The sequence below is a fragment of the Lepisma saccharinum genome, chromosome 10 (assembly GCF_977018435.1).
Source record: "Lepisma saccharinum chromosome 10, izLepSacc3.1, whole genome shotgun sequence".
In the NCBI taxonomy this organism is placed as follows: domain Eukaryota; kingdom Metazoa; phylum Arthropoda; class Insecta; order Zygentoma; family Lepismatidae; genus Lepisma; species Lepisma saccharinum.
This window is the reverse complement of record NC_139238.1, coordinates 67,472,338-67,486,545: the sequence shown is the minus strand read 5'-3', so window position 1 is coordinate 67,486,545 and position 14,208 is coordinate 67,472,338. Positions and strand designations below refer to the sequence as shown.

General features: G+C 38.4%; 1 protein-coding gene across 2 annotated transcripts in view; it reads left to right on the top strand.

The window, feature by feature from the left end:
* The window catches only part of sinu (claudin family member sinuous), a 49,031-nt gene that overhangs the window by 18,790 nt on the left and 16,033 nt on the right, over nucleotides 1-14,208 (top strand). Inside the window, exon 1 of one of the 2 annotated variants that reach the window (XM_083129876.1) lies at nucleotides 5,393-6,068. The exons of the other annotated variant lie outside the window; for it this stretch is intronic. Coding sequence (XP_082986002.1) covers nucleotides 5,795-6,068 — 274 coding nt within the window. The 5' untranslated portion in view covers nucleotides 5,393-5,794. Of the gene's footprint in view, nucleotides 1-5,392; nucleotides 6,069-14,208 lie in introns of those variants that run through there. 2 annotated transcript variants of the gene reach the window in all.

Here is a 14,208-nt window from a genome sequence, read left to right as displayed (position 1 = left end):
AGAATCGAACCTGGGTTTACTACGTGGCAGTCCGATGTCATATTTTCTCTGCTTTTCTCATATATCAGTTTTTACTCAGTTCCACACTTTTTCACATTCACATTCAGAACATAAACATCCATGTCTTACTCGGGATTCGAACCCGGGACCCCTGCTGTCGAAGCGCGCTGCGCTAACTACCTCGCCCCGGAGGTCAACAATAGACTACTGGGACTCCTTATTCGTTGAAGAGAAGAAGCTTTCACAATTATGTATGTTACAAGCCACATATTGTTGCTGCAGGACTCTATATTATCGTCCGGAATTTTGACACGAAATGGTAAGATCAGCTTTTGGCAGTGAAGACCCGAACAGCAAAACCTAGGACATGTCTGAGGAAAGAAATGACAAGGGTTTTACGACCTGTCAATCACTAACTGCCCGTGTACCGGAGGAGGCGTGTTCTTGAGGAGCCTCGCGAAGCGGGCCTGGACAAAACATCTGGCGGTGTAAACGCTGTGCGCGCTCTATCGGCAGAAGGAAGGCGAATTCGGAAAAGGCCTTTCCATGATATACAGTCTTAATGGAATGTATACGACAATATGAAATAGAATCTGGTGCCTTAGTAAATAAGACTAAAACGTGTTACTTAACATTAGGAAAACAACATGAACAGCCACCTGACGTGACGTTTAAAAAAGTGGATCAAGTTAAAATCCTAGGAGTGTTTTTTACAAATGACACTACAAAAAGCATAAAACTTAGTTATGATAATATATATCAGAATATTAATTATACCATACACAAATTTATACAACGACCCTTCACTTTATGTACGCGAGTCAAAATAGCAAATGTATATATTTTATCAAAACTGTGGTATGGAGCCCAAATTTGGCCATGTGATAATCGTAACTTAGCACGAATAAAGAAAAGTTTAAACCGGTTCCTTTGGGCAGGAAAAGTTTTCCGAGTGAATCAGCAGACACTTAGCTTACAAAAACAGCAAGGAGGAATGAGTTTGGTGGACGTTGGTAAAAAAACAAAAGCTTTGTTTAATCATCGATATTTTTCAATGATTCAATCTAAAGAAAATGTCGAGGACATTCCAGGGTATACATATATAAGAGATATTCCATTAGAAGCACCAGTGAATGAGATCAAAATTCCCACTTCCCAAAAAGTATATCAAGAAGCTATAATGGAATATTTATATGGACTTATAAAGAAAATAGACTATAATCAGCTAACAGTGAAAGATTTGTATAATCAATACCTTACTCAAAATATGGATACGCCGCACATAGTGAAGAAACACCCACAATATAATTGGAACAGAATTTTTACCAATATCTCGGCAAAACATTTATCCAATAGACAATGCAGTCAATGGTACCAAGTTGTTCACGAACTAATTGATAATGAAGCAAAACGACATCGGTTGGGGTTTAGTTTAGACCCTAATTGTGAGCAGTGTTTATTAGAAGATACAATAGCACACAGGATGACGTACTGTGGAAAGGCAAAACAAGACTGGCCGGTACTCCAAAAAATGATAGCACATATAAGTCGATCATCAGTTCAGTGTATTACTCCGAAAGTAATAATTTTTCCGGAATTTAATTTTTTCCCTGCTACAAAGCATCGAGCGATACAGTGGATTATAGGTACGTACATGATATATATTTTTTTCAATGGACAAACAGGAAACAATATGAGGGACTATTACCGAAGTGAATATGGGAAAATTTTACCTAGTAAAAAAAAAAAGGTTATATGCAAACTATATTCAACACACACTGTATGACTCAACAATAATGTAACATTTGTTGAAGTATGGTTAAACCTTGTTAAAAAGTAGTAGAATGTAATAGTTATATTGTAAATAAAAAAAAAAAAGTGGTTAGCACATCGCGCTGTGACGCCAAGGTTCCCGGGTTCGATTCCCGGTCGGGCTTGGTTGTTTGTGAATGTCCATTCATCAATTTCATCATTTCATCACTCATCCCCATCTTCGCAAATTAGCCAAGAGGCACAAAACGCGAAGTAAAATAAACTAAATCAATCAATCATTCGAACTGTAAATGACAATTTTAATATTTTTGAGGAATTCATGGGCTTTTACGAGATTCCGAACACTGAGGCCAAAACTTAAAAAAAGGGAGGGAGTGAGTCATTCATTAATTTATTTCAGTGATCAGAACCCCCCCCCAAAAAAAATAATTTCGACAAGTCGGCGCCCCTGATGGCGAATATTTCCCGTCCCGAATGTCGGGATTAAAAACATATCCTGTCCCAACAAAAAAAATCTGTCCCGTACACCCCTACAGACTAGAAATGAATGTCTGTGCTTTGGCGTTGTTGAGAAGTTCAGACTTCAGTCCACTATTTCTGCAAAGTACAACCTGCAAACACAGAAAACAATATTATTTGTAGTAAAATATCGCTACAATATTACATTCTTGATATTACCATTCGAATTACATGGACATTTTTACAGATATCTCAGGGGTACAAGAGCCCCTGGCTTCCTGGCCCCCTCTGCGGACGCCTACAAACCAGGCACGTATCCAGGAATTCCTTTCGGGGGGGGGGGGGGGCTGAACACCATTTTTTTAAGGGGTATAGTAAGAACCTCACAATTGTGTGTTTAAGACCAGAGGTGGCAATTGGGTTCCAAAACGGGGGGGGGGGGGAGGACGTTGCAAGGCTAGTTTACTTTCTCTTGGTAGCCAAGGCTTAACATTAAGAGGTCATAATGTTCAGGCAAAAAAATTAAAAATGGGGAACAACTATCTCTTAAATCGTTGCCACTGTAAGGCTATCATTTTAATCAAAACGTGAAAGCGGAACATTTTTTACCACTCGACTCCTCTGTGCCGGAATCATCTCAGTATGTGGGTTTGTCCATTTCTTCTCATCAGGCATAAAATCATCTATGGTGTCTTTGAGTGTTTTTACGAAGCTGTTACACATGCACGGGATGGACAATCCACTCGACAACGCGAGATTCAAATTGTGGGCTGCGAACTGGACGCAGACGGCTCTCGAATATTTCTCTCTGATTCGAGCCTGAACACCACTAACGTGTCTTGTCCTCCCATTTTTTCAGCTCTTATAAAAGCCGAAACCCAACAAATTGTTCAGATTCAGACCTTAGCACTCACAAGTGTTCAAAAATGCCTGTCACAGCTTCCGCTGTCTTGTCATATATCGGCACGAAACAAAGGAAGTTTTTTCGAATACAGGTGGATCACGAAACAATTAATGCACAGTGAAAACCCTTCCGTTCCCAACACATCTAATGTTTCGTCTCCCAGTATGATGAAATGCTTACTCATTTATCTCTAGTGACGTGCCCAAGGGAGGTTTGGTGAGGTAATAACCCCATTTGACCCAGTATTCTTTATATATAAAAAAAAAAAAAAAGGAACGTCAAAGACAGGGAAAAAATGGCAAAATCAGGACTGACCACCAAGAATAGTATGCGTAAACCCTCTCCCTTACAAAAATCCTGGGCACGCCTCTCTTTATCTCGGACACATTTTTTAAAATCAACTCACGAGAAGTTTTTATCATCCTATTGGAGATTGAAGTAAGATGCGTTCTTCCTGCAGGTTTGGATATGATCCTTAAGGGTGCTGTCGTCTGCTTGCCTTCACACCTAACCTTAACAAGGCCCTAATTTTCCATCCTTGTGACTTGGATTTTCAAGACTTAGGAAGGTTTCAGACCGAAGGGACACGCGATACATGTCGATTGGAATGGGCCAATCAACAGCAACGTTTCACACCGTAGCGACACAAAAGGCCGCACAAACCTAATCTTCAGGCGACACGGTGTGAAATCTCCCTTATTAGGCCATTGTCATTGTCACCTCGAAGTAGTAGCTCTTGTTGACCACAGAAAAAATTATCCTCAACCGGTGATAATGCTCCTCAGTTTTCTTCTCTCTCCTATATTTTCTGTGCTTGTTCACTATACAGGCAACACCTTACAATTTGATATACGCAGGACATGTACTATGTAGACATTTTAACGAAAAATCGGTTGAAGTCAAGGATGGCTAGGTGGCTCAGTTGGTAGAGCCCTGATTCAGGTCCTGGTAGAGCCTGCAATTTCTGCCTAAAATGTCTACATATGCAACATCATCTTGCTTTCACTTCTCGACATTCATAAAATTTTCGGCTGTCTCTTTATGGTAGTTAAGTGTTTGAATGTGTTTCGAACCCAGTAGGCTTAAAGAAAAGTATTTTTTATACCATGAAATTCTCGGACTGCATGTACGAAATTTAGTTCTGGCAAAACTAAATCATCACTCAAAACTTTGATTTTCAGTTGATCTATGCAGTTTATTTCTGTTTTAATAAACCACTCCAATATCCGGTACTGCTGAAATATTCACTTTAGAGAGAGACCTTTGATCACTTCGGCCCTCGAACGGAACTAGCACTACACCGAGGCGCCGGAAGTTCTGCTGTCGTCAATGTCTTCATTTTCGAATCACTATATCTTATAAAGCAATCAGAGGACGCTGACTGATCTGATCACCAATCGACTGTATGAATTGTCACACTTACCTCTGAAATCTCATTAACCGATTCTTTGTACAGATCAACCGAAAAATTGAATCCGCGTATTTACATCCTCATTATATTCTAGAACGTTCCGCAGATAAAACGATTCGTTAATATCGCCAGTAGTTGACTCCTTCTCTCATTCAAGAACGTACCCTCTCCCGCCTTCCAGAGATTAGAAATTACAACGAATCGCCCTACGTGTGGCGCTACCTTTGTTGTGCAGCTTCCAAATGCTGACAAGTTTCTACATAGTGCTCAAGTGCGCTGCGACAACACCGAAAGCTCAAGAAAAGTGTATGTGCAAAATTATCAACAACAGTTTTATAGAACATTCTCCGAGTTGCCTCGATAATTGTCTATCTCCTTAAATCATCGTCACATTATTCAAAAAGCCAAAAACCTTATTTTATCTAGTGTAAAATAAAAAAAATCATGGGGGAGGGGCTCGAGCCACCTCAACCCCAGCTTGGATACGTGCTATTATCAATAACAGGGTTACGGAACATTCTCCGTCTTGCCTCGATAATTATCTCCTTAAATTATTGTCACATTATTTTATTTCACACCACAAGAAATCAAAAACCTCATTTTATCTAGTGTAAACCTAAAACTTTCGGGGGGGGCTCGAGCCCCCTAAGCCCCCTCTCTGGATACGTGCCTGCTACAAACATTACTTGAATTTTAAATTCTGAGCCGTAGCTCTTCCCTGCCCTCCTTCCCTCTTGACACGGAGCTCTTTACCCTTGTAGACACCGGTTATTTTATCTATGGTAGACACCCAGTTGAAAACTTCATGGAGTAATTTGGCATGTCCGGCATGTCGCAAAAGTAAAGCGCTGTAGAAAAAAGGTTAACAACGTTCACACAGGTGGGTGTTTACGGGGCGTCGACGCATCGCAACCAACCAAAGAACACTAATAAACATATGAAAGCCCGTTAGTGAAGGTGAGTGAAAGCGTTAGAAAAATCTGTGAACGTGTGTTAAAAGCAACTGAACGATAATAAAAGGAAGTCTTGAAGTTATTCATAGGAAGCAAGTGATGTGCAAGTGCTTTTAGAAGAAGAAATTTTGCGAAATTCGTTAATTTACGAGTGTTCACAAGAACATCAATGCACTCAACAACATCAGAAATATATTACAAATAAGCAGGTTGAGATAATGATCGATCCCTAATATTAATATATTACGTCCGTGTTGCTTGTGAACGAGAAAAAGCAGGTGAAAAACACCCATAATGAAGAAACGCACCTTATCCGGAAACACTGGCATTGGAGTGTTTATAATTGCTTTTGTTTGTGTAGCAGTTTCATTTTGTGCACCAGCGTGGCTGGAAAGTGATCGTAGAATTACAGGTGCTAAATTGGACAAACTTGGACTTTGGACACATTGTTTCCGATCCCTGCCAGATCCTCAAGATGATTTTCAACGTCGATTCTTTGTTGGTTGTCGATGGGTGTATGATCCTTTCACAACAGGCTACTATGATATTAGAGATTTCCTCTTACCACGTAAGTAAATAAAACACTTTGCACATTCTCTACAGTTTCAATTTAATGTTATGTGGATTCTAAAAAGGCAGGGGCGAGCTAATTGTTGGTGTGCACTCAGAAAACTGAAATTCGAAATTTCATATATATATGTAGATTAGATTTTGGGACTGTGGACCCACTGTACCCCCTCGAGAATTACGTCGATTTTCTTTTTAATCGACAGATTTCAACGGTTTACGTAGTAATATAAAAGTGGTTCCAGCGTAAGGAAACCACAAATAACTGAGATATTTGATCGCAAACTATGACCCACGTAAGCACAAGAAACTCCTATTCCGGACTACTATCGCTCATTTTTCCCATATTAAATGTTGTCTATCATCTGAACACTTCTCACTCGTATATTTCGTCACTTTTTACATTTGTACTTACCTATTGTGCATTGTGAAACATTCTTTAAGGTGAAATATTGCTTTTCTGACGTTTTGTGACGAAAATAATGTCAACCATATACGAACCATACACGGATAGCCCCACAAACCATTCACGGCAAGGTTAGGTTCGATTATGTTAGGCAAACATAGTGGTCATAGTAATATCATGATAATAACATGATTTACCGGTCCAGCAGATTCTACAATTGAAAGAAAATACCTCTGTACTCTTATAGTATGGGGGTGACACCTATAAATCATATATTTCACACTTTTTTACATTGCTAACGTACTATTTTGGAATGCGGAATATTTCCTAAGGTGAAATAATGCATTTCTAACTAAGATAATGTCTATTTCTTACATTTACGAGTACTTACTGTTACTTGTTATTTCGATTCTGTAACACGTTGTGGCAGGCGATAGCGTACTGGTTAAGGGCACGTTGTGCGAGTGTTTTGTCGATTTATGCAGTGTTGCAACCTCGTTCACCAGAAAATAACTTCTTTCGTGCCCAGATTTGAAATTATGCTAATACCTCGCAAACCATTGACGTTAGCCCCAAAAACCATTTTCCGTAAGGTTAGGTTAAGTTAGGTTAGCAAGCATAGTTAAAGAAAAAAAAATACTAGACACGTCATGTTCTAGTGAAAACACGGAGAGTTTGAAACACTGACTATGGGGTTACGTCATCTTAACACACGGAACATTGTGCTCGTGCAGAAAGCAAATGGCGGCAGCAGAAACAGCGTGTCGGACAGAGATTTTCGCAGAAAACAACATGTATTCGCATTAAAATGGATCAAAACTACATTCACGAACTTCCGCAACGCTACAGAAAATGATTTCCGTAAGTACTTTCTCCTGTAAATTTGAAGAAATCCATCACCCCTATACTATAATGTTACCAATATCTCCACGAAGTATCCAAATGCTAGAAAAACTCATTCCAGTAAGTACTTTCTTGTGTAAAAATGAAGAAATCCATTTGGCTGATTGGCAACTTTTACCTTTCCCGTAAAAAAATCCCAAACAGTAGCAAAACTAACACTTCTAGAGTATCCTGACATTACTACGACCCCAAATTTTAACTATGTTTGCCTAACCTAACCTTACTGTGCATTGTTCATGGGGCTATCCGTTCATGACATCAGCGCCAAATTTTAACTGCAGATTCGTGATTATGAGGCCTAAATTATTGACTATGCGAAAATTGAAACAAGTTGGGGAACCGTCCGGTATTGTAAAATTATGGCACAACTATTTCCAATATGAACAAGAATATATAATTTTAGAAAGTAGGCCTACTAACCTTAAAATAATGCTCTTTCTGCTACGTGGATGCAGGGGCAAAATGTGTCAAATGGCAGACGAATCACACCATATGAACACTAAACATGTACAGGGTATCTTTCAGCAATATGCTGCAAGATACTCCTGAACATGTCAGTGTCCGTAGGTCCATACAATTGTTTCCACATAAACTCATCTGCATGCTCCTCCACAAGCTTCGAACCCATAACCCCTCTCTGCCTCAAGTATCCCTTCACACTGGACCAAAAACCTTCCACCTGGTTTGTACAAACCCCAGTTACTGGATCGCGGAAGTGCATCTTGTGAAAATAAGGGAAACATTCCCAAGGCTCGATAGGCATTTATAAGATGCCCATTCATCTGTCCAGATTTCTGTTCCTGGTAGTAAATTCTTCTCGATCAATGGGATCAGAGTTTCGGATATTCGATCGGCAATGAAGAAAAGCAATCGAACAATCCGAGAACCCATCTTTCCCTAACACGCCTCCCTCTGTTGTACTTCCTCCTCACAAACACGCTCTCGTCAATCTGTACAACAGAACCAACCCCTTCAAATTTGAAGCAGTCAGCTGACTTAAAAGTAACTTCCAGGAACAAATATGTTGAACATAGCGAAGTAATTGGCACTCTGCATTCTTGCTTACATTCACGATACTGGAGACAGGACGAAGGGAAAAACTGCAAGACCACAAAAATATAATTGAAAAAATGCATTACAGAGACAGTTTCATATTTTAAAAAAATGTTCCGGTCATAGCAGAGCAATACAACTTACATTTGGAACACCTAGAAAGGAACTCCACCAAACCACGCTCTGCCCGCTGCCGTACTTTTAACTTCATCCACACATTCCAGCGATATCGTCCACTGCATTTGACACATTTCTTTTTTCCGTTCACTAAACCATCCTCCTGCAACTCACGGATATACACCTCTGACTCCCGGCCGAAGAACGCCAAGATTCTGAAAATGTCAACACACTCCCCAATATGCATCTTCAATGAATATCACTTACCACACTAAAAATGCATGCTCACCTTGCAAACAAAATCCCAGTACCATGTGACATAAACCGAAACATCATCTGCAGTAAATCTCGAGCGGCCTGACATAACACCAGAATTGCCAACCTTCAGTCTCAGATATTTCCAACACGGCTCCAAGTTACAAAACACAAATAACTTAACAACATATTCCTTCATATCACATACAGATGTACTTTAATGTTACTGTATATGCGTTTTAAGTAGGTTATATCCTAGACTCCATTTCCTTACTATTTCAACACTTCGCAACATTAAAACATGCTTCAGAAAATGCAGACCTACAAACAGTCACCTTAACCTATTTTGCATGACATATTCCTCACTAATAAATACATTCTGCATGTTTTAAATGCACAAAATCACAAAATAGTTTTTCTGAGCTTCTAACCTACTACTACAATCAGTTCCAGCACTCCTCATACTCATATGCAACTTGTAAAAATCACAACACAGTCAGGGCTGTAACCATTAGGCCTAACTGACATGGAACCCTTGAATAATACATAAAACAATATATGGATCTGAGTATAAAATGGCCGTAGGATAAAAAAGAAATTGATGCTAAACTTACTCTCTTGGCATTACCATTATTTGCTAGAGATAATAAATTTAGGGCCACAACGTACTGTGATTCTTTTTGTCTGTATGTATCATCTGCACTGTAGAATTTGTCTTCTAGTTACAGTGGCAAAGTGTTTAGCACATGATACGATGCTTGGAACCCCAGCCTGGGCATGGGTGTTTTTTTGTGAGTGTACCTTCATAAATTTCATATCATCACCACTCATCCTCATTGTTGCAACTAGCCAAACATGAGAGAAAAGTAACGAAATATCAAAAATCAAACCATCTTCTAGTTAAGGGTTGTTAGGATGTAGGACCACACAGTGTTATAGTGAGGTAGTCCAGATCCTGGACTCAATATATACCACTGTTAGTGTATGTGCTTTTTTTATGTGCAAGGAATTTTTTTAAAAATGGCCCTGTGAAATGTTTGAACAGTTTGATTAGACCAAAGAGAAGTTATATGTATAAATACACTTCCCTGTTTCTGATACTGTATACATGAACCTACTGTGGGGAAGTTTGTTGAGTGCGTTAATGAAGCTATGTAATAATTTCTGTAATTTTTCTTCCAGCAATATAAAATATTTTGGATGTACTGGTACTTTATAATTGCAACTTAAAATATTTTTTACAGTCTTTGTAGCTGAATTTTGATGTTTTTTTTATTAGGAGCTTACAAAATATTATTAGCTGCCATGTTTATGTAGAGTTTAATGATAATAACACTACATACAGTTTGTTAGTATGATAAAAGTATGCACCAGTGAAACAGAAAGTAAAATTCGTGTGGGTATTAATATGTCTGACAAATTTACAATTCATGATGGGTTAAAACAAGGAGATGCATTATCTCCATTGCTCTTTAATTTTGCCTTAGAATATGCTGTTAGGAAAGTAAAAGAAACTAACAAAGGACTAAAATTAAATGGTGTGACTCAGTTGTTAGCATATGCAGATGATGTAGGCTTACTGGGGGATGATGTGAATACAATTAAGAATAATGCTAAAATATTTTTCAAAACTGCTAAAGAGATATTTTTGGAAGTTAACAAAGAGAAAACTAAATATATGCTTACAGGCTGAAACCAAGTGTTAGGTAATAATCAAAATCTAATTATTGATAACAACTCGTTTGAACCAGTTTCCAAATTCAAATACTTAGGAGTAATATTAACAAATGAAAATTATATTAAAGAGGAAATAAAAAGTAGGCTTAATTCAGGAAATGCATGTTACTTCTCTCTTCATAAACTTTTGTCTTCTCGTTTAATATCTAAGAAACTAAAAGTTAAAATATACAAAACCGTAATTTTGCCTGTAGTATTATATGGATGTGAAACTTGGTCCCTTACATTGAAAGAGGAACATAAATTGAGAATATTTGAAAATAAGATCCTTAGGAAAATCTTTGGACCTAAAAGGGATGAGGAGACAGGTGAGTGGAGAAGGTTACATAATTTAGAACTACATCATTTGTATTCATGTCCAGATAATATTAGAATAATTAAATCAAGAAGACTTAGGTGGGCAGGCCATGTGGCACGAATGGGAGAGGAAAGAGGAGTTTACAGGATTCTTGTTGGGAAACCTGATGGTAAGAGACCTGTAGGAAGGCCAAGACGAAGATGGAGGGACAACGTTGAGATGGACCTAAGGGAAATCGGTAGGGATGGAAAAGAGTATATAGAACTTGCTCAAGATAGGGAAACATGGAAGGCTTGTGTTGCTGCAGCCATGAACCTTCGGGTTTAAGAAGGCTAGAGAGTTAGTTAGTTAGTTACAGTTTAACATGATTTGTATTTTATATATTATTTTACATAAAATGTTTGCTATTTTTACATATTAAAACTATTCAGTTTTATAGAAATTTAGTGTGTTTACATATTACATTTTCCTTTCCTATAAGCTTCACCTCATCACTACATATATATTTATATTTCCCCATGCTTTTACTTTTGAAAATGTTATATTATCCAAGAGCCTAATAATCACCATCAAATCATTATGAAATTAATGTACAGAGTGTTCCGTTCAAATCTCCCAAATTTCAATTAACGAATGACGATGAATTGTGAAATAACTGTAACACCAAATGAAAGGCCAGATCTTCAAGTTTTGTTTTCATGACTTGAAGTTGTCCATTTGCTCACTATGCAGCGCCACTGTTGCATAAATAAAAATGACGACTGTTCAACAACGTGTGCAGGCAGTAGTGTGGTATGCTGAGACAAAAATTGTAATTGCAAAGCAACGGAATTTCAGATGAGTGTACGGAGGAGTTGCATCTGATGCTAAATCAATTAGGCTGTGCTTTAGTAAGTTTCTAACAACCGGCAGTGTCCTAAAACAATCTGGTGGTTGTGTGTCGGAGGAAAAGGTGGAAGAAATTCGAGCAAGGTTTCAGAGAAGCCCGAGTAAATCCATCCGCCAGGCATCTAGGCAATTCAATGTGCCTCCAACAACAATGCATCGAGTTCTGCACAAGTGGCTTCCGTTGTATCCGTATAAAGTGCAGATTGTGCAACAATTGAAGCCAGATGATAAGCTGCGTCGCAAAGAATTTGGTATGGAAATGCTGCAGCGTATCGGCATGAATCCTCACTTTCTTGACAATATCCTGTTTTCAGATGAAGCAACGTTTCTTGTGTCGGGGATTTTCAACCAGCATAACGTATGGATCTGGGGATCTGAAAACCCACATGTGTACAGAGAATATGTCCGTGATAGCCCAAAATTGAATGTTTGGTGTGGTCTAATGAAGGACAAGATCATCCGTCCTTTTGTTTTCAATTAAGATACAGTAACAGGCCCTGCGTACTTGGACATGTTGGAGCAGTTTGTGTACCCTCCAGTTAGTTGCTCTACAACCGGACATCATCTTCCAACAAGATGGGGCTCCCCCACACTGGAGTCTGGATGTTCGGAGGTCCCGCAATTCGACATTTCCTAATCGCTGGATTGGACTCGATGGACCGATATGGTGGCCACCACCTGACCTCACTCCGCTGGACTTCTTCCTCTGGGGTTGCATCAAGGATGGTGTGTTTGTAACTCCAGTGAATAACATCCCTGGGTTACGAACCCGCATACGTCATATGATTGCAACAGTAACAGGGGATATGTTGGAGAGAACAGGGCAAGAAGTTGAATACAGACTGTTAGTACGATCATTGGGGCACATGTGTATTAGTGTGTGGAAAATAAAATTTATGAGTTTCTCTTCAATACTCTATCATTCATACTTTCTTTTCTACGATTAATTGAAATTAGGGAGATTTGAACGTAACACCCGGTACTTTCATCAAAAGTGATTCTGATATTACTTATGTACGTTATTCTATAAATTATTTCTTTAGTCCTTTAAATTTCTGATTAAAGAAAATACACATTTTAAATGTTGATTGCAATGCTAAAAAAAGGTACAACCATCTCCATACGTATACTCAAAGTTCACTTGATGATCAGTAGGGAATGGATTTTAAGGTACGGCACCTTTCCAAAAATATAGCTGTTTCATACCGATCATTTGAGATATGTATTTTAGGACATGAAATCAAGAAAAATGAACACACTTTGTTGCACCTTTTTGTGAGGTTAGGACATTGATCCCCTCTTTGATGCTTCAGCACCTTTTTCCTTCCTTTTCTTTCATGTTTTGTTAAAAATTTTGAAAATTAAATAAATGATTTTCACTCATCTTGAGCAGTACTTAAAATCCTGTAGTCTCATTTTGTAGAGCAGAACAATAGCTCTAAATTGGTATTACGTCCCCAATGGTTCCCAAGATAATGTAGCAAGACCCGCGAGAGAAAAGAAAATCTTCATCAAAACCTATTTGGCAGAACCACAGTTCTCTATGCAGTCCGCACGCATTATATACAGAAGGCAGAGAAAAAAAGAGTATTGAATAAAGGCATTTTATCAGCACCTTTTTTTGAACCTTTTTTTCCCTTTTCTGACCATAATTTTACACCTTTAAATCCGTTCCCTAATGATCAGAGTCACTGATTTAAATCAAGCAACCTTGGTTACAGACACTTCCATAGTGTAACAACTCTATCGAAACCATTGGCGTCGTTAGAGTTTAGAATTGTCCATGACTGACTGTTAAGTGCTCCTACACAGTAGTGTAGTGGTATCGCTTTCACGTAAACAAGGAGTCCCAAGTTTGATCCCCCACTGAAGGAACAATCCACATTGGTTCGGATCATATCATATTGACAACCTCAATCTTATTAATTCTGTGCAGAATTTTCAATTTCATGGAATGAGAATGAGTCATGTTAGTTTCACTTTAAACTTAGTCTGAGTTATCCTCTCTGAGCATAAAGTGATCTTAAACTTTGATTATACATTTGGCGTGTGAGAACCAGATGTATGTAACTCCAAAAATGCAGGATTCAGCTTTGTTTAACCCATAAGAATTAGCCAGCCGATTTTGAAATATACTTTTTGATCACTTCCGATGAGAGTCTGAGGTCACCTGAACCCTTCCAAGTGTTGGGACCTTGAATCTGCTGTTAGTTTTGCTCGCAGGGCCGTAGAGATACTGTGTGGGTAAAGTTTGCCCAGTTCACGCTCATACGTTTCAGTTTGGTATTTCAACATCTTCTTTTTTTATCAATTGTGTGATTCGATCCAAATGTTCAAAATCAATTAAATTAGATTAAGCAATGAAGATATTACTATTTACATATTTCAAAACAATTAAATTTTAGACTTAAGAACTAATTTTTCTTCTGGGTATTTTTTACTTGGCGTGCTTCCTTACATCATGGAAGAGAACACTCATTTTAC